General features: G+C 37.4%; 1 protein-coding gene across 2 annotated transcripts in view; it reads left to right on the forward strand.

Moving 5' to 3' along the window:
* Window positions 1-22,434, forward strand: part of LOC140665305 (uncharacterized) — a 35,590-nt gene that overhangs the window by 2,988 nt on the left and 10,168 nt on the right. The window contains exons 2-6 of one of the 2 annotated variants that reach the window (XM_072891243.1): window positions 5,785-6,020; window positions 9,428-9,512; window positions 10,282-10,405; window positions 20,443-20,859; window positions 22,213-22,407. In XM_072891243.1, coding sequence (XP_072747344.1) covers window positions 5,855-6,020; window positions 9,428-9,512; window positions 10,282-10,405; window positions 20,443-20,859; window positions 22,213-22,407 — 987 coding nt within the window. In that variant the 5' untranslated portion in view covers window positions 5,785-5,854. Of the gene's footprint in view, window positions 1-5,784; window positions 6,021-9,427; window positions 9,513-10,281; window positions 10,406-12,847; window positions 13,741-15,398; window positions 16,375-20,442; window positions 20,860-22,212; window positions 22,408-22,434 lie in introns of those variants that run through there. The other variant, XM_072891242.1, reaches the window with a different exon arrangement.

A 22,434-nucleotide genomic window follows, 5' to 3' on the forward strand; every position in this document is an offset into this window, starting at 1 on the left:
AATACAGGAAAATGCCAAGTCTTTACGGTTTCGTTCTCTCTCTCTCTCTCTCTCTCTCTCTCTCTCTCTCTCTCTCTCTCTCTCTCTCTCTCTCTCTCTCTCTCTCTCTCTCTCTCTCTCTCTCTCTCTCTCTCTCTCTCCTCTCTCTCTCTCTCTCTCTCTCTCTCTCTCTCTCTCTCTCTCTCTCTCTCTCTTTCTAAAAAAGATATGTTGATGACATTGTCATCGTTTTTACGTGATACTGATTGGTTATCTCGATGTCTCGTTGTCACGTGCATTATTGCTTCGCGCGTGTCGTCTGCAGCTGTCAAATTTTGACAGTTTGTGTGACATCTTGTAAAAAAATTAAATTAAAGAAAATTTAAAAAAAAAGTTAAAGAAAACGTACAAGAGAAAAAGAGAGACAAAAAAAAAAGGTACATATATTATATTTGTATTATATGTATATGATGAATCTATGTGTAAATCTTTTCCATGATATATGAAAAAAGAGAAAGAGAAAGAAAGAAAAAGAAAGAAGCGTTCTTAAACCCGACCGTAAATATTAAAATTAAATATTCAACAATCAATTAGCGTTGCGGAAAAGAAACTTTAACGCTTAACTTTAACGTACACAACATAATCATACAACACAATATAAACATATAAAAAATAAATAGTATATACAATAAAAAACAGATAATAATTTTTTATTTCGATAAAAATCAACTTGAATGATATTCTTTTGAATGGAACCCTCGAAGAACTATCCGAAACGTAAATTTCTGGAATAACGCACTCAAACGTACGTGCAGAGTAAAAAAAGAACAACTCAAAGTATATAATCCTGTCTGTGGCGGGTGTGACACAGACGGCGAGAGTTTGCGATCGCCTTTTTTCTCTGACGACGGAATCTTTCGTGCTTCTTTCGAGAGAGAACAAGTCCAGAGATCTCCTCGCCAGTGCGCGCACCCACCTGTTTCTTCTTCGTGGTCCGGACTGGTTCCGGTCATGGACCACGAAGCGATACGGGCGCGTTTCCCGGTGCGAAGCCGCCACGCTTCCATTACCCGCGCACATTATCATACAGAAGCACGCTTCTCTCTCTCTCTCATTCTCCTTCTTCGACAAGAGAATGTGAGATTTGTATCCTGCAATCCGCCGCGGTCATGAAAGCGCGCGTAATTAAAGCCGCGACGATAACGAGCTCGGCCGGTCGGTTAACCGGCATCGCCGGGGAATTCGTTAAACGGCGAAATTGCGGCTCGCGAAAGGCGCGACAGGAAACGATCTCATTGTGAAATTGCAAGAGAACGCGATATCTTTCATAGTCGCTTTTGAGCATTGAATACCGTTCGAGCGGAGATTCTCGCGTGAATGCTTCGATGAAGAGACAGAGACATCATGGTCGGTTTACTCCAGACCTTTTAGACTGTTGCTATTTCGTGTAGGATGTGAGTTAAGATAGAGAAAGAGAAAACCTAACCGTGATGAAAGAGAGACTTTTATAGAAAAGCTAATTTATCACTCAGACAATGCTATGCAAGAATTAATTTATTTATTGTGCGAGATAATTTCGAGTAATTGTGCAGATAAATTCACGCACAGATCAAGGTAAAATCATCATTGTTGTTATACATTTATCGTTCCAACAGGATTCGTTCGTACGTGATAACTAAATAATTTTCGTGCCACGTTCGAATAATTAGTAATTTCATTGTTCTCTTCTCGCGCGCTACAATTAATAATGCATCATCGGACTAGCTGTGTTGATATATTTCGGAAAAGCTCTGTGCCGAAAATTAATTATAAAATACGTTTATATTACGTTGTGTGCCACATGAACTTTCCGCATTTCATTCTTCAATAATACAGGTGTAATGCGAATTATCTTTCAGAGAGGATCAGAACGTTGAGATTATTCCATAATTGGTTTGCATATGTCTATATAGAATTTTGTGAAAGTAGGTCTTTATATTCATATACAAAATCAGGACAATAATGATTTCGATCTAAAATGCGGCGGTGAAATCTATAAGTAGTGAGTAACGAAAATATATATTTTTTAAAATTACATATACTTTAAAATGATTGTATTAATTTTTTAATCTTTCACTTTTTTCACATTGAATAAATAAATGGGTAAAAAGACAAAATTTTATTGAACCGTATAAAATATTAAAAGAAAAAAGCTTTGCTATAACAATAAAATGCTTAAACATTTCGTGAAAGAGTTAATACAACTTTTACAACACGTAAAGCCTATGTGCTGTAAACGTTACAGAAAGAAAGTCGTGTATTCGTCAGAATGATAGCCAGGTCGTCATATGAATGTAACGGAAAAGTAGAATGAAATAGAATGTCAGGGAACAAAGATAGCGTAACTGTCTTGTAAAGAGAAGAAACCTAAGAGAACTATGACAGGTATCATGATGTCATAGAAAAAGAGAGAATCTAGATCGCGAATTAATTCCGCATCATTCTTTCACGTAGGTATTCTCCATTTCAGTCATTCATACCATTCAGTCGCGATCGTGTCGTTTCCTCAAGTAACACCGTAAATGATTCTCGAGTCTCAGAAAATAAGAGTAAAGCATCACTCGGTTGAAATTACCACGTATTGGATTCCTGTTTTCTGGAATCGTTGAACGAGATGCGACGCATGTATACATATATATATATATACATTGCGTTCGCATGCAAGCAGAGCGCTTCCGTGTTCGCAGAAGCGGAAGAAGCTGCCGGCGAATCAAGATACACGCAAGCGAGATACGAATACAAGATTACGTTACAAGGACCGTTAAATCCTGCGAGCGACTCCTGCAGTAATAACATTTTTTCGTATTTTTGTCGAAGCCTATATAAAATAACGATATATATTTTCCTGCATTTTATGCTCCGACAGAAAATATCGGAAAATGAAACGCCCCATCAAAGATTCGTAATAAGATTACTCTGTAATTTAATATTAGAAAAAATTAATTTCTGACATAATACAATATGTATTATTATTATATTGTTGCATGGGCTAATAATAAGTGAAAAATGCATTGTCCGTGGTTTCGTGATTCTCGCGGACGAAGCAAGATTATTTTGTAAACACACACAATTTTCCTTCACGACCGGTCAGACGCCAGGTCGTATGTCAGACTTTTATGGTGTTCTGAACAACCGGTTGGCATTCTCTCGTCAAGGCTTTTCCATCTTTGATCGAAGCCTTGTGGTTATAATAGCTTGTGGTCCAGTACCAAATTGTTATTTTCTTCTTATGGATTCTCAAGGAAATATATATCATTTGCGGCGAGTCCAAATATAATCAAAGTTGCCTGCGAAAATAAAGAATAATAACATAATAATAGTATAAATATAATAACATAGAATAGAAATAATGATATAAAAATAAAGGATAATAATCCCTTTTGCTTCGAAAAATTTAGCTGCTTTATTTAGAATTCTAAAACATGCAGTTATTTTTTTAAATCTCTTTTAACTATTAATTGATATTTTATTTAAATCTATACGCTTTCGCGCGATGAAGCATAATTAATACTTTGACGCTCACAGGTGATGATTAATATCTCGCCCACAGTACTGTTACACAATTTGTCATACTTTACGGAAAGATATTACAGGAAAAAAATGAATATCAAAGATAAATCTTGAGAAATCTAATAAGATTATAAAGTTGCTAATTAAGTGACTGCAAGTAAAGTGTCTATATAAAAACGAGGAAAGAAATTAGATCAAATCTATTATTCAATTAAACTGCTACTCAGTTCTGCTACATGCTCTTGTCTTAAAAGAAAATTAAATATTATGACTATGAAATATTCAATTAAAACTATAAAGATGCTAATCTTAAATAATCCGAATTAATGATTTGCAATTTGTTTTGCAATTTCACAAAATATATTAAGGCCAAATTAGGAATGACGTGATAGTAATAATTGATGGAATATTCCGAGCTAATATGAGATAATTAATAAATAGATTTAAGGAATATTCCGATACGATTTAATTTTCGCTGTCGATTGTGCGCTTTGCGATACGTGCCTTCAAATAGCTCCGACGTGCTTACGCGGGATTAGCATGTTGAAAAATTACCGATATTATATGGATCGCTCAATTTTAGCCGCGAAGGATCTTGATGTTTGCGCTCATGACTCACGTAGCAACGACGCAATGTCGGAACCGGATTACGCTGGCCATGAAACACGGTAAAGGCGAAAATCCCCTTGTCGCACCCCCGTTGTTCCTGCCGGAGACCTTACCTTCACCCTCGCTTGTACTCTTCCTTATACGATTACTACACAAACACCATACTTGCCCGTACGTATAGGTGCACGTATAGGTGCTTTCTTTCATCCGGATATATAGGGTGTTGTAAAGATTCCGTTTTTTTATTTTATTAGATACGATTAATTTTTAAGGTAATAAAATACATAAATTTCATATACATGCTAATAAAATTTTTTGGGAACATGACTCTTTGTTAGAGAATTATTTGTTAGTCGAATTTTATTTTTCATTAAATATATTATTTATTTAACATGCATTTTATTTTTAAATGTATACTCAATTTGATACAAAGAGAGATGGGAAAAATGCATATTAATATCGGTTTATATAATACTTTATTTATTATTTCAAGCTTTATATTTTTTTTTTTTTTTTTTTTTTTTTTTTTTTCAATTACTCCGTGATTTTGAGATACCCGGTGTACATAACGGATGACACAATACATATGCGTCAAGTATGTATATGCACACTTCGGTTCTCGCACAATCGATCGACCCGCTCTACTGTATATTGTCGTACTCATGATATGCACTCTCGAGCCAGACGATGTACAGCGTTAACTCTGCATGTATTTATATGCACTTTCGGGCTATCGTATGCTATCGCGCGAGTACTTGATGGAAGGGGTACGAGTGCCCCAAGGGAGAACGAGCGCGGTGTTTCCTCCCGCTGCATTACACAAAAACTCCTTTAGACGTCGGAGAGAGTGCAACACTCTTCACGTTGCATATGCATGAATTCATAGTTTGGGGGAATCGCTCGCGCTCAAAAGCTCAGATTTTTATCTCCAATATTGGGGGGATTCTCATAAATTTATATAGCGAATTTCGATAATGTTGTATTATACTATGTAAGTTTTTATTATTTCTAAAAAAAAAGCGTTATTAATAATCGAGAATCAAATTGCTCGACATTGTACGTATTCTAGATATACATTTTTAAAAATTTAATTGCATACGCATTTATCTATAAAAAATCTTAAAATATTCTGTTTTGTAACAATACGCTTCACCAGCATCTTGGGAATTTTTATCTTATCGCGAGAATGATTTTAACCGCGAGGTTACAGCAAAAACATCTGTTTGCTGACGTAATAAAACATCTTCCCTCAGCGTAGTAATATACGAGAAACCACACGTGAGATTAAAAATGCACTGCTCCGGTTTTTATCCCAAGCGTCTGGAAAGCATCCGCTATTGTAATACGGCGTTATAATTTCACAATTCTTTGCACCGCGATTATTTGTCTTTTTCACACATCTATCTTAATATATTAACATTAATATTAATCGTTAACCTAAATTAATATACTCTAATTAATAAATTATATTCACATTATCAGAAGATGTATTAGTTAATTACGATTTTTACGATAATTGATATATATTTCTCTCATTCTTTTACCCAGCGTTTCTCGCGCAAATACGAGATACAAGATCCGATCAATCTTGCAACCTTTCTGCCAGCACCCGCCATACGAATTGAATATTTTACTTGCGTGTTGCAGAATTAAAGTCGGATGGCTTTGCTGGCAAAACTCGTGCGCAGGGGCGCGGTGAAACACGGAAAGCACAGCGATGACGCTTCCAGTTTCGAGCTATGAGGAACTTCTCATCCAAGTTCGTGAGCTCACTCACGAGACGATTCTCTTGCAACGACAATTGTCCTCCGATCTCTTCGACAACGTCGATCCGCCGGACGTGAATCACAATTTCTCCTTCGCTCAGAAGAATTATGAAAAAGGTAAGGTACTTATATTCTATAGGGTAAACTCGGGTAAGATGGCCATAGTTTTTTAAAATGCAAAAAACATACTTTTATTTTTGTTATTTTTTAACAGTGTTTGGCATATTATCTTCACTGAAATTTAAATTACGTAATATCGAAATTATTTAAAAGGAAAATATTTAATAGAAATTTTATATTATCAAAATAGTACAACATAAGCATTGGCCATCTTACCCAACTTTTAAGGAAAAGATGACCCTAGTGACGGAAAGATGGCTATAATATTTATAAAAAAATAGTGAAAACGAAAATAAAAATTTTAGGTCATATAACAATTTACATATCTTTATAATATGTCTAACGTCGATTACGATAGCTTAACTGTAATTTATTCGACGTTGTAACAGTTTTTAGTGGACAAATGAAAAACTTTGCAGGTAGTCAAAAGTAAAAATATGACATAAGATTCACAATATCGTTATTTCGAACAATATATGCACATAAATTACTATAAATATCGATTACCTTTGATGACTAAAAAAGCGCATTATGTAGCGATTATTGAAAAAATTACAGCCTATGGCCATCTTTTCCGTTTACCCTAATCTTAATTTTTAATTATTAAGCAAAAGTAATAAGAAATTTAGCATCCTTGGATTATTTATTGTCTTTAAGTAATATGTAAAAATAAAAATTCCGTATACGCGGAACGCGAAGGTTTCGCCGATTAATCACATAGTATCTGTATCACGTCGAATCGATCTCTACTAGTACTATACTTCTTAGTCCGCAGTCTCGAGGTAACTATACTAATATATGACATCACAACTGGTGCATTGAACTCTCGTTGAACCTCGTGTCCGCGCCAACAGTCTTAACTAGAAGGATGTAAATGAGCACCTGGCAAAAAGCTACATAAGCGATGTTTACGAATTCGTTCTCGCTGCATTATTCATATTCATATTTTATTCGTGTCATAAAATAATAAAAGATTTGCACTATTACTAATGCACTTATAGGTATGCAGATTTAATCTCGCGTAAAAGTAATCAGAGAAATCTCATATACATTATCAAATATACATTGAAGAAATAAATCTTCATAAATATTTATACACACTCTTTCTGTCTATCAAAGTAGAGAGGTTTATTTTCGGAAATCTTTGATAACGCTCGCATTTGTCCCCGTTTCCCCGACGGTGTTATCGATGCTAGACGAACGGATCGTCAGCAAGATCCGATTTAAGCTTTCACGAACCATTCTGGCCCCGCCGATGGTATGTCTGGTAAGTGGCGTCTGGTGGTGGTCTTCGTAAGACAGGCAACGGTTGGACCGATGCCATCTAGATGCCAAAGCACTTCACGACGTAGAACAAGACGAAGGGCCGAAGGGAAATACGACAAGCTAGAAAGGACCGTCGGGAAACAAAAGTAAAAGCAGCCTGACACTTTGAAACGACCGGCTCTCTTTCCAACGTTGTTCGAACTGTCACGGCCAATTCCGTCTCGTTTGCCTCGAGCGAGCTTGTCCACGTTCTGCCTGCATCTGCCCTGCGATGCCTTTAGTCATTATCACTTTGCACAACAAAGATCAGTAAAATCGCGAGACACCATTTACTTTGTTGACAAAATATTTTGAATAAATAATTTCTTTTAATATAAAAATATAAGTACCTTATATTAAAATGAAATAAAAATACAAATTTGATTTTTAAAAAATAGGTGAAGAAATTTATACATGATAATGACTTATATAAAATTGACAAAATTTGAAATTGTAATAGCGATATACATTCTCTTTGCAAAGTTTAAATCGTTATTTACATAATGCATCATATACCTATTCGATGTTAAAGATTACATCATGCAATATAAATAAATATCATACGCAAGTATCTTCGTACGTTTGCGAGCTTATTTCGAGTGTCAGCAAACGATGTTTTGCTCGACAAGCTTCAACTCGTTGCGTAACATTTTACTCCTCTTTTCCTCTAGACGCTTGTACGCGAGGAACAGTTGCGAAATGACAGCAATCTATCAAAATTCCAAATAAATTTAGTGCGCGATAGATCTTCAGGGATTTTTGCGTGTAAATGCGCACGAGTTAATTTTGCGAGAAAATTCGCACAAAGTCGCGAAACATCGACTTATTTATTTACTCTGACTATAAAGCAATCGATTGAATTAATCGAAGAGGTTATTCAAAATAATCTTATTATTTTATCTTATTGACGCGTCGAGCGCCTTGAAGAAAATGCATAATGGATTTTTTAAGTAAGTGTCACTCGTGAAGACGATTTATTATTATTTATTATGACAGATTGAATTTCTCTCTTTCTTTCCTCACGTATATGTGTGTGTGTGTATGTTTATGTGTTCTATATCAGTCAAATTTACTTTCAAGTCAGAGACTTATCGTCAATTATCGCTTCCTTCTTTGAATGGTTAACTTCGTTTAGTCCATTTTCATTCAATTCACTCATGCAGCATATACATTGCATATTTACGCGCTTTCGTCACTGATCTATAGTGTATTCCATCAAATTTTGCATACAATGCATGACGATAGTAGCTGTAATAAGACGTGGATAAACGTTAATTACGAACATTAATCTCTGTGCGTTGAAACTTTTATTTCAACTTTTATTTATATTAAAGTTATCACACAGAAATTCTCCAACAATATATTTTCTTAAATATTCTGTTCAAAATTCATAATTATAAATTTTAAACAGATTCTTTTAAATTATATATTTATTATAAATAATTTTTATATAACAAATATTTTTAATTAGTCTAAAAAATATATAAAAATTAAAGAAATTATTTTTTAATTATCTTACATACATTTAATTATAATTTTTTTTCTTGTGAATTTTTCTTGTCGGAAAATATCAAATACATTTTTATGTTTTTCTAAAAATAAATCTACTGTATCGCGACAAACACGACTTGAGATAGATACATATTCCGCTATCACGGAAATACCTGTGGAACCAGTTCACGAGGTCAAGAAAAGAAAACCAGATAAGTCGTACTCGGCATTTTATCAGGTTTTTTTCCTGCCAGTGCTACTAGACACTGAATGACTGCACTTTGTATGTACTTGGTTTCTTCACGGTTTACTTTCCTCCCGCTGACATACGGCTATTTTTGAGAAAGTCATCAAAGGAGAACTACGACGCAGCGATGAGAAACTGGGACTCTTCAAAATTCAACCGTTAATCTTTTCTTTTCAGCTTCTACGGTTTCTTTACTTTAAAAAAATGGACGATTATCTGAACAAGAAATTATCGTCTCGCTTAAATTTTTTTTTTTTTTTTTTAATGACATGTGTACTTTTAAAAACGATCGAGAGATTAAACTCAAATAAAAAATAAATTTAGCATGCGTCATCCTTACGATACGTTCTCATGTTTTCAGGGAAGCTCCTGACAGATAACGTGATACGACATTGCGATAAAACCCGGGAAATCGAGACAGAACAGAAGTCCATTGCTGAATGCAAGTGAGTATCGCTTTGACTCGTAGTTTCTTTTTATTTACCATAAAATACGTAGCGTAAATTTTATATACATGGCATTAAAAATATTCAGTGCAGAAAAGAAATGTTTCTGAAACAAGATGATATAAAATCACAAATGCCGTATATATTTTTTTCATTTTTTTTATGACGGCAAGAGTTCATAGCTTTGTAACTCTCTTTCAAAGAGATACGCGACTCAAAAATACTATCACGGAAGCACTGAAGAAAGCATCGTGCTTGTAAGAGGAATTCCATCTGCGGAACGTCTAAACGCACGTGACATCATTCCCTTTTATCTTTGCGCGACTACAAATGCCGACTCGCATTTCGCGAATGAGTTGCGGTAAATCTTACACACATACATTTTTGTTATACAAGGGATGACAAAATTCAACGCGAAATTATAGAGAAAGAAGGCGTTGCTTAAAAAAAAAAAAAAAAAAATACTTAGTTTTTTATGATAAATCTTCATAATTTGTACAGATGTGAGGGAATTTTGTAATCAAAATTTCATCTCGTTCACACAACATCAGCTTTCTTATCAATCACACTTATTTATCTTTCAGTATATGCTCTATACATATGTAAACACGATATCACTTTACGAAGTCATTAAATTGATTATTCCGAAATCTGTTTAATTGCCTACATATCTTTTTCGTTCGGCACTTATTAATAGACTTTATTTCGCGAATAACATCTATCGTAAAACACGATAACTAACATCGACAACGTTATCGGATTGTTGTAGCGATTTGAGATTACGACCGCGATACTGTCACGATTTGGAGTCCTCCGAGAGCACTCGATCGGGCGAGCTGACCAGCCGACTTTTGACCTGGCGAAGTCACGACCGTCACCCGATAGTGCTGCAGGTAAGCGATAGCCACTGCATCTGGTCGACACGAATCTGTGCACACGGACCTGTTTGGCAGGTGGTAGCGATTCTTAATATCGCCTGCTTCACCTGGCTTAAAATTCTGATCGCGTGTGCGATTGATTTATTCTTTTACCTTCTCTTTTCACTCGTTCGTGACGTTGCATGTTAACAATCGCTTTAATTTCGCGCATATTAATACTTATGCGATGAAATTATTTAACGCTGATGAAAATATTGATATTATTTTGCGCGTACATTGCTTATTTTTTATTTTATTATTTTATTTATTACGGTATTATTTTATTTTATCATTTTGTTATATGTTACATTTTGTGCAACGAATGGAACTGATTTTTTTATATTTAACTCAAGAAAGCTCAACCTTTAAAGCTCTCACTTTAACTCGCGTATCTTTCCCGTAAATTATTTGTTTCATGATTAGTGTGTAATAATGCATTTACACTAAGCGCAGTGTATTGCATGCATCGTAAAGTGTTAGCATTAATGACCATAATACGCTGAAGTGGCGAACAAGGTAATACGTAGCATCCGTATTAATTTGTCTCGGTCCAACCTGCAATGCACAGTTGCTACTAGCTTCTGGCTTTATAGTTTAAAGTTACACGAAACCGAGATGCACGCGCACATTAATTAATATTTCAAAGTAACATAACTCTACAATAATCAACGTATTAATTTCCTTTCAATAACATTAAACAGTATATTTAATATCGCATTAATTAGGAAAACTTTGATAAAAAGAAAAACAGTTTGATAAAATATTTCATAACATTGGCAGAATATATATTGTCTTGTTTTTTATACGAATATCTTTTTGTGCCACGTGAATTCGTTTCTTGATTTGGCAACAAATAACTTTCGCCAGGCGTTTTCAGGGTTTCATCTTGCTGCATAAAACCTCGATGCATTCGGGCTCGCACGTTCAAGGTCGCAGGATTATACGCAACACCTATGCACACGTGGCTGGCCGCGCGCGGCGCACGCACCATCTTTTTTTCTTCTCTCTCTTTCTTTTGGGCTGCCCTTCGCGAGAGAAACCGGAGCGCGATGAAAATTGTCGGAGGGGGCGGAATTTAATTCGCGAGCATGCGCCGCGTCTATGGGGGAATCGTCGGGTAGGGGTTGTCACTACCCCCCTACTGCCTGTGTTGTTATTGATCAGGGATCTCTCTCTCTCTCTCTCTCTCTCTCTGTCTTTTCGTTCCGACGAAACGGCTAAAATATATCGCAGCGTGAGACACAGCGGATCGCGCTCCCGTTTTCGCACGCGCAAAAATTTATGCTTGCGATACGTAATTAATTTATGTGCTTTCGGGATTCTCGTGGAAATATTTTACGACCGCGAGAGAAGCGACGAATTACAGGGGAATAATAATTGCAAAATGTTAGAGATAATTTATATGCGGTGACGCGCGATATAAATAACTTTGCATGTGCGATAATCATCTCGGAAAGAATCTGGATAGTATCTGAGAATAATTGAGATAATAAAATAATACGAATTGCCTTATCTGATGCAGCACATTACGGAAGAATATGTGCTAAGGACTTTTCCAAATGCTCCATTAACTAATATATATCTTTTATGTTTTATGTATCTAATATCTTTATGTAATTTATGTATATGCTTACGCCAATGCAAAATAATTCAACTACTTGTTTTTATTTTGCGGCTACACGAAGTCCTGTATCGCACGATTTCAAATACACGATCGTTCTCGTGCACGCGATATTCTGCAGCAATTTTTTTGTAATCGGGCGACATACCAAACGTCTCATTGGCTCACATGAAATATACTCTTTGCAGAGAATGCAATGTATTGTATTAATTAGACATGAATTCTGTTGCGCGATACCAGAACCATTCTCTCGCGCCTGACCCTCCCCTCTTGCATCAATTAGAAATTTCCTTGTCGAATGAGATTGTTATCCGCCTAATGGTAATAAAGATCCATTCGGTTAATGAAACGCGTGATTGCTGAAGAGGAGAAGCGGGATGCCGTGGCTTCCTGATTAGATAGACACGAGAAGAGCCCCTCGACGATCGTCCGGTAGACGATAGATCGCTAAGAAGCAGTGAAAGGAAGGACTCTGTCGATTAGATATATCCAATGAAAGCTCTTGGTAATCTTCCACGAAGAACAGAACACGGCGATTTGTTAGAGAACGGAGTAAAATACGTGGAGGCGCATTCGGCCGGATAATCATCATTTCTCGACAATTTATTAAAGTATCTTTGTACAAGGAAACTGGATCTTTGTAATTACGAGGCTATTCATTAAATTAATTGGTACTTTCGGCGCCAGAATTAGTCTAGGAACTAAGAAAACTAGGAAAAAATATTTTCAGAAAATTTGTTCTTTCATTATTTTAATTTGAAATATATTAAGATATATATTTATTGTCGAGTTTTACTTCGCGGATTAGATTTGTTCGAGTGTAAACATCTGAGAAATCTACAGAGAAGCAATAGAATCTTTTATACAGAATATATGGGATAGTGTCACAGATTACACATCTTTTGAGATTACTGTTCCAAGTCATTGCAAATAATTTCTCATTAAATTGCGGTGAAGCTTGAATCACGAAGGACAATATTCCTCAGACGGAAAAAAAACAACAACAGGCATAAATCATAGATTTGCATTTCATACAGATATATTGTAGCGTTATATTCCTCCGAGTCATCGTTAATAAGCAATTTGTCATTTAATCTGATCTAAAGTAAAGACATCAAAAGTAGAAAAATATATTCCCTCCCACGAAGAAGAGACTACAGACAGCAGGCATCTCCTAATTAAACGAAGAAAAGAGAAACTCGTCGTAAAACGGAAAGAAGAAGAAAGAGAGAAAGATCGAGGAACGTAGAAGCGATTGTTGAAGAACGACGAAATCGACCTCGAAGAGACGGAAACAGGAGGGAGAGAATCGGAGAGACTAAAAGGGGGGGATAGATCGAGTGAGTCAGTGATGGCGTGCAGCAGCAGCCCAGGCCGAGCCCAGCTGTTTCTCGGATCCCCTAACTTACGCCAGTTTATTTCAGCCACTAACACTACGAGGTCTCTGCCGCTCGTGGTTCGTAAACCTTCGAGGCTGCGCAGCCTCGTTAACGGTGTGCTTGCTGAAGCTTCTTACGCGTTTCTGTCATCGTCTCGCACCGAAGGATCTACTACCAGAAGGAATCCGTGCTTCATTCACCATCGAAACAAGCCGATCTCGTTACGACCAATTTCCAATATATTATCTTGGACGTTCGCGAGCCCCGATACGCGCCAGCTGTTCTTTGATTGTGCGTCTGTGTACGTCTGTGTAAGTGCGTCAGGTCGGACCGATTATCGAAGCCGGTGGCGCGTCCTCCTCTCGAACGGCATGAATCGCTCGCTACGAGTCTTTCGGAGTCATCTTCGTTTTCTTTGTGCATGTCCCCTTTCCCGACACGGAATCTTCCATCGCCGTCGATTTCCCTTTAATTGCGCGATGCGGCATTCACAGACGCGACTTTAGTTGCGCGCGTTCTTCGCTGACATTCATAATGTTATTTGCCTCTTGTCAATCCATTACTACTGAAAGCCTTAACTTGAGAAAAAGCGTTTAGATTCGTCTTTTTAATTGTATATTCAATCATAAAGTTGACAATCATATCATTTTGTACATTTTTGTACATTTTTGCATATATAGTAAAAAGTTCTTTCAGAGAAAGTTGGATCTGAATTTGATTGACAATTAATTCAGTCTGAATTATAATTCTCTTATTAATAGAAGCTAAATTTATAAATGTATATAACTATTTCCTGCCGCCTCTTCATCTTCCTATTTTCTTCAATGCTTTCTTTGTGGAAGAAACGATGAATCAATAAGGAATGCCATTCATACCCCGCGAAGAAATTGAGACAGAGCGATCGATTGAATAATGTTTCCGGTTAAGGTGCTGCCGTAAAGTATCTTGTCACTGCGGGAAATAAAAAGGAAACGAAAAGATGCGGTGTCATGTCAATTGATCTAGCAATTATCCGATCGATCGAACGATTTTATCGACGCGTCGAAAGGACACGCTGTAATCGGCTTCTCGAGGGAAACTTTAAGTAAGAAACGTGACGCACGAATATTATCGCTCTTATACCATATGCACGTGCAATTGCCGCGCCGGTGTGTTTGTGAAATGCACATTCGCGCGTGGGTTGCGAACTGGCAGCTGCATATAACTATAAATGGCACGCGCAAAAGGCGAGGCATTGACACGTATATCGCGGAGAGAGGTAGATCAAACGGGGAGGAGGGAAACTATCGAAATGGTTCGAACTTCAGCTGTATCCTCGCTTTGCTTTTAATAGAACAGCGAATCTCGATGGAAATGCAATATGCTCGTTGCTTCTATTGAAATAGTACCGCGCGCGGTAACTTGGTCGGATGAGAAAATCAGATCTTCTCGGTCTTTCATGTCAATGTCTTCTAAGTACTAACTGAATGCACGCTGATAACGTCGAAATTGAATATCATACTCGTCAGAGTCTCGTTTATTTTCGTATTTCTTATCTTCTAAGACTGAATGTAATAAACACACACGTCAAAGTGTTTAATGAAAATATAATATAAATATATATTGAGATAATTAAAAATAATACTTATATATTATCTATACATTTTCTATAAAAAGAGATAAAAGAATTGTGCTAAAAATTATGATGAGAGTGAATCTATTTTGCTGTAGATTGAAACATTAAAATTTTAGTTACAGAATAAATCGCATCTATAATGGATACTTCATTATATTGACAGATTTGAATTATACTTCTATTATAAAAATATCCCGCATTGATTTTTTTTTCACGAAACGCTGATACTCTCGTTCTATCTGACAAGTCACTGTACTTGTGTCGCGGATGACAAGACCTCGGAGGGATGCATCTGTGACGAGAGGATGAAATGTAATCCACGGTGATCAGATGCGCGGCTAATTGCACTTGCAGAATACATCCACGAGATATACATAGTTAAGGGGAGAGAGAAGAGCGCGCTCTGCGTCAAGGATACTTCGTGGACCACAATGGCAGCTGTGGCGGTGGCGGCGGCGGTGGCTGAAATGCCAGAGGGACATTTTGAAAATCTTTGGTTCGGCGCATGCGTCTCGGTGCACTCAGCCTCCGATGGAGCACGATGGACCCGTCGTCGTCTCTGAGCCGCTGCTGCTAGAAGAAACGGTCCGCGCCGAGAGGAAACTACGCGTCTCCGACACCGGGAATCGTGCAAGTCCTCGAATTCTCGGTGCTCATCGGATCGACAAATAATTTAGTGCGTAGTCGTGAGTGCACGTTCTTGGCCGTCCTCTCACGAAAGAAATAATCTTCTGCTCTCATTTCGATACGATCGATAACGAGAAAGATCTTTCCAGAGAGAGAGAGAGAGAAAAGCGCCACTCATCGTTATAGAAAGAGAGACACCGTGTGTTTGCCCGAGGTGTTCGATCACTGCGACAATTTTCAATGCGAATCATTTCATGCGAATGTCGCGATTGGCAGAGACTGATAATTCCTAAACGAGTGAATGTTCCATGAGACTGAATTCAAGTCGCGGCGAGAGATGCCGGGTGAAAATTGCGACCAGCTGGCGAGAAGCGGAGGAAGAAACGCAGCAGAAGGACATAGGGAGTCCTCGAGGGGTGGCGGCGAGCCGGATCCTCGTAATCGAGGACTAGCCGCTACGATGATTCCGCTTCCACGCACCGGCCAATTCGCGGCCACCTCGCAGAATCAGAAAATCGTCAAGACGGAGAAAAATCGGCTGAGGCTCATCATGGAGAATCGTGGGACAGTTGATAAGGAGCGGAGGATCGGCATGCAAGAGGAGGAGCGAGTATTGCAAAATAATTGGCAAGTGTCGGCTGCCAATTGCTCGACTGTCACGCGATTCAGCGAGGAATCCGGCGACTCGTATCGGAAGGGAAAGGTGATTAATTTATAAACCAAATGTCTCGACTGAGGGAATGTTAACTAGGTCATTGAAATGTCAACTCTTAGACAATAGCTGTACCGATGACGTACGGCTCCTTTTTTTTATTTCGGTACATATTTTTTATTTCGAGATATATTTAATCGTTTTAAAAACGTGTAAAAAAAGATTGATAAATATGTGAGATATTTTTATAACTCATTTACTTATATTATTTCTAGGACTATCGATTTAATCTTTGCATAGCATGAGATATGAATAGAAAATGATAATGACGCACACACATAATATTATTACATGAAATTAGAATAAAGATTCATTAACGGAAACTACGAATTAATAATACGTACTTTGTTGTATACAAATCGTTAAGACTAGTAATATATATGGATGATTTTTATCCATTAAGAACTTTCCGGTTTTAAATTGGCTGCTTAAAACTGAACAATGCTTTTTTCGCTAGAGCGATATGAGATTTATACAACACATCACGCACTTGTTTCGAACTCTCCGAACATTTGAGCAATTAGGATAATTTGAACGAGCATAGATTTCCTTTCAAACAGGGCACGTCGTGACAACTCTCGCAGTAACAACCGGAAATTTACTTTCATCGTTCTCGCATCACTGATCGGCACGCTCTGGTTTCTGTTTGTCTTTCGATATTGAACTCTCTAGATTTTTTTGCCTTCCCGAAACGTTTGCTTATTAATTTGGAATTTTTTCGAATTCTCGAGCATATGAGCTATTTATTTTAAAATTTTGAATATTTTTGAATAAACTAAAATGCAAATCCTTAATAAATCTTTAAAATAAAAAAAGTGGACTTACATAATTTTTAAAATAAACAGCTCATATCTCGCAGATTTAAATTGTGTCGCCAAGACGTAACTAATTAAAACATATATAATCAACATAGTCATTAAGTCTTCTAGCATAACATTTGAAATTATTTTAATATGCCAAATTGTTATCTTTACAATTAAGACTTTTTTTATTTTAATTAAAATTAAAATTTAGGTTGCTCTATAAATTTACGTAAATTTTAATTTTATACAATCTTCTTCAATATGGGCAATCATAACGCATGATTCATTTTGTCACTCGATTTCCTGTAATTAAGGTCGAAATCGAGGCGGGGGAGAAACAAGGCGGCGCGACTGCGCCTGCGAAAAACACGTAACTTACTTGTCGCAGTTTAGATTTCACGAACGGAAGTGCTTATTTAACGGTCTTAGATAACATGTATAATGACAAAAGAATACCTTCGAGCATAAAAGACGTTCGTGAGACGGTCTCGCAAAACTTATGCGCGTACGCAGAAGCTTTGTTTGTGACTAAAATACGCTTGCTCGCGCTTGGCCGTGTTGGAAATAAAATTTCGAAGCCCACGAAACCGTTTGCCGTTTTACTGTAACGTCATCCGATGTAAGCGATATAATTTACCGTTATTTCGAGGAAAAAAAATTGAGTTATATTATTAAAAAGTAATTGATATCTTTCGAAGAATTGTTATAATTTCCAATTGATAATGACGCAGTACCTTTTCTGGGCATTTAATCATCAATGTTGATGATGCATCGTCGTGCACACATCACGGGCGCATGTAATGTAATAACGATAATAATTTCCAATCGGATAAAATAAATAACAGAGGAACAACGTAGCATCATCGCAAATGCGGCTATCTATCCGCCGCAATCGCAATTGAGTGAGTCATTTTGCCAATTATGAAATGATTAAACTGTCGGATCCGTTCCTCTTAAACGGCCCCCTTATCGACTTGCATCATCAACATATCTCCGCTTGCCGGTGTTCGTTTCGATGAGACGAATTTCGTTTACCTGATTTGGCGTTTACAGCAAATTGCAACGATAAGTAGTCTATTTCGTTGTCTGTCAGTCTCATGGACACGCCTCGCGAGACTGTCAGGAGTGCCGCGCGAATTTTTATTTACATAAAGACGAGCGTATCTTTCCAATCGCGATGTTTACGGTCACCGATTAATGAGCTCGCAGGAGAAAGGAAACAAACGATGCCGCGGTGAAAGCTAAATGAATCTTATCTTGTCTTATTAAATTTCCGTCTTTGCGATTTAGCAGGCTGTTTGAATCGTCGGAGACTTCACTTTAATGCAAAGTACATATCAGGTGGGAAACCACGTGTGGCAAGTTTGACAGATGAAGAAGTGTCGAGAACTATAGTAGATGTAGATTCATCAAATTCCTCCTATATCGACAGCCTCATCAATCTAGTTTATCTCAAATCTCTCTGCCATTTCGGAAAATTGCGTGCGATTTGATCTGAATGCCGGAGAAAATAGTGAAAGTATTTATTACGAATAGCGAAGAAATGCGCACGCTTTTGCTTATTCGTGGAGTTCAACGTGCTTTTAATCGCTCACGCAAAAGGAGATATAGATTTTCGTTTTCACATATTTATTATCTAGCTTTCTTAGGAGATTGAGATCCATTAGATGAATAAACATTGCAGATATAATTAGCTTGAATCTAGATAGCAAGCTGAGATGATTTCCGTTGTAGATAATAGACACGATAGCGCGTGGTAATCAGAAGTCTTAGGTTTCGATATTGATATTGTCTCCGATCAGGGGCCAGTTTTATTTCTTCTGTAATACAATATAATGCATAAATTAAATACACTTTTAGAAACATCTAATTTTTTAATAAATTTTTTAATGATTTTCTGATATTGATATCATATTAGCACGCATATGTGCATGTTAAAGCTCGATTGTTTACATTTCTATTTTACAGTTATATCTCTCCATGTGAATCCAAGGTTACTCCGAGTGTATTGAAACACTTTTAGAAATTGGCATCAAGTATACGGCTGCGATACGATAAAAAATGCCCTGCCTTCGCATAATTGTGCAAGTAATCATACTGCAAGTAGCGCGCTAATTAACGGTGCGGTGCGCACAGTGCAACTGCAATTCTAATTGCAATTCTAATTGATACATATATCGCAGTTCATCGCTATTTCACAATTTCTTATTTATATGAAGATTGTTCTAATAATAAGAGTTACATATTAGAGTTTCTCTCTACTATTGTTTTTTCTACTAACAGTTTTATGATATTTATATCTGTAACTTTAAACCTTAAGATTTTCAAGTAGCGCATTCTAAATATACATCCTACCTCGAGTCTATATATTTTCAAACTTGTAAATAATGACTTTAATCATTACTGCACTTTCACTAACAGATAAAGAGAATATTACGTCTTTGGTTCAAGTAACAGAAATCAATCAGAAGCAGCGTTGAATCAAACGATTTATTTACGAATAAACCTGTCGAGATCAAGTCACTTAATTACGCACCGGATGCATTTGATTTCTATCGCGCATAATGATTTTAGATATGATAATCAATCTTACTAGTCTTCTTTTATTTATATCCACATGTTTGCGATTTCTATCAACTTGTAGCGAATTGAATGGCAAGAAATAGTACAAATTTATATACATGGTGTATTAATCTTTTTTCATCAACTATAAGCTTACTGGTTGACAGGAAAGGTTGTTAAGGAAAATCAGATTGACAATATTTATAAATCAAATTGGTAAACAAACATGTCATGTACATTTTTTTTTATTTAGTAATTAAACCGTAGTCGCACATTAATTTTCATTTTTTTGCAGAAAAAAAAAAACAGATACTTATCGAGAGAATTATTTAACCCAATTACTTGATATATTTTTTCGAGTTTTCGAATTAATTTTGAATTTTATAAAAATTTATCCAAAGAGAAATCTTGTCTAACACTTCTCCCTTATCCGAATTTATTATTTTTCTTACGGTACGATTCCCAGCTCCGCACGCATCCTTCTCTCTTTTTTGTCTTCCTCTTCAGAAAGATACTAATGTAAATCGGAATACAGCGCTAAGCTGTTTTACATTTTTATGAACTTTTTTTGAATTTTATGAGTCCGTCGACAGAGAAATCTCTCGGGCGAGCTCTTACAAGCTCATTATTCTCGCTTCGGCACGATTTTCACATCCGTGACTAACGTGTGCATCCTTCTTTTCTCTCTTTCCAGGAGAACGCGGATACCCGGCGAGACAGATTGCGCGCGACGGAGGGCCGCGTGCCGTGCGGTTCGGCGGCGAGCGTCGGGGTGGAAGGCGTCGCCAGCGCGTGGGGTGCCCAGAGACGGCAGTCGCCGCCGCCGCCCCTGGCATCGCGCAGGCTGGAGTCGGCCTCTGACGCCGTCGCCGCCGCCGCCGCCGCAGCAGCAGCAGCAGCAGCAGCAGCAGCGTCCTTCAACCCCGTCAACCCCGTCGTCGCTGTCACGCAGAGATGCGTCGCTACGAAAAAGACCGTCGATGCCGTCGCGCTGAGACCATCGCGGATTTACCCGGGTCCTCTTCTCGTCACTGAGACCAGCAAGGAGGATGCCATGGAGCCGGAAACCAAGGAGGAGGACGAGCGACGCTCGTCGACACCGAGTCCCGAGGTAGTGTTCTTTTCTTTTTCTTTTCTTTTTCTTTTTTTTTTTTGCTTCTTTATTTACGTTTGTTACCCTAGTACGTGAAAGATATATTTCAGGCGTATTTATACTCGTATATAAGTTTTGATCCGCCGATAGATTACGTGTACCTGATGGTTGAAACTCGTCGCTTTATATACGTGACGCGACTTGAGGCTAGTGTTTGTTGCGGATCAATTCTGATTGTGTCTAGCTAGAACGGTTTACGTTATATATTGTTTGTTTGCGTCGATATTAATATCGACGCATGTCGTTCTGTTTACACTGAAGTAACATGTCAATTTTGACAGTTTAATAAAATCTGTATCAATAAAAGGTACAGAATAATTAAAATTGCTGAAGGTAAAAATAAGTCTTCAAAATAAGAAAGAAGGGTAAAAAATATTATTAGTATTAGTTATCAATCTGATAACACAAAACAAGGGAGGATTATATAAAAAATCGTAACCATCTTCTACTTAATTTTCCTCGTACATCTATATATATTTTGTTTATATACAAATATAATTACGCCTCAGGATATGTCACAGGAATCACGCGCTTACGTTAAACTCAATGTAATTTATTACGAAATCGCTCATTTTGTTACGAGTTTATTTCAGTGAAAGGGAAAAAGGTTGAAAACCACTGCCTTAATACACGAATTGCCCTGTGCTTGTGGGGCGCACGAGTATATACACCTTCACTAACATATCCCGTATTGATTTTACGGAGCCCTCACCTTTCGTCTCTGTCTTTCACTGTGTTTCTCTCTCTCTCTCTCTCTCTCTCTTTCTTTCTCTGCCCGCCATTCTCGTCTCACTCGTTCTCCCGCACGAATATATACATTTCCTCTCTTTCTCTTCCGAGCCTATCGTATCCTTTCTCTTTCGCTTGGGTTTGCCCTTTAAGTCGTCACCCTCCGCTGTGCGGCATCGGTTCGAGGATCTCTATTCATCCGCACTTGCGCACGTGTTGAAAATTTCAAGCTCGAAACACGATGCGCGGCACGTTCTTCTTGTGTACGCTACTCTATGCAGTGGGAATTTGATGCTTTTTACAGATGTAAAATTTGTTCGAACGTTAATCGTTTGAGCGAAGCTAACTATATTGACAAATAAAAACCATAGTTTTTATTGTTTCAAACCAATAAAAAAAATATTTCGCTCGTACGCGTCGTTGAACATTTTCAAAAGACCACCGTCGAATCGATTAGCGGATAAAATATGGCATTGTTTATTGATCCCGAAGATAAAAACTGTTGCGGAAGAAAATATTTTTATCCATGAAATTTATTGTATTATCCGACGTAACTCAAGGAGGAAATCTTTCGCGTTACAGTTCTACTTGAGGAGAAGTAAACGTTACAACGAGGATGGCAGTAGCGAGGAAGAAACTAAGCAGGATAGCATCTCGCTGCCTGGCCACAGGCTACCGTCTTCGTATCGCGGAACGTGGCCCATCAGAAGAGACGTATGGGCTAATCAGCAGATTGGCTTTCCGGCCCAGCAGAGCACATCACTCGCTGCGCACAATGTAAGTTGAACGATTATAACGGTGTAT

The sequence above is a fragment of the Anoplolepis gracilipes genome, chromosome 4 (genome assembly GCF_047496725.1).
Source record: "Anoplolepis gracilipes chromosome 4, ASM4749672v1, whole genome shotgun sequence".
NCBI lineage: Eukaryota > Metazoa > Arthropoda > Insecta > Hymenoptera > Formicidae > Anoplolepis > Anoplolepis gracilipes.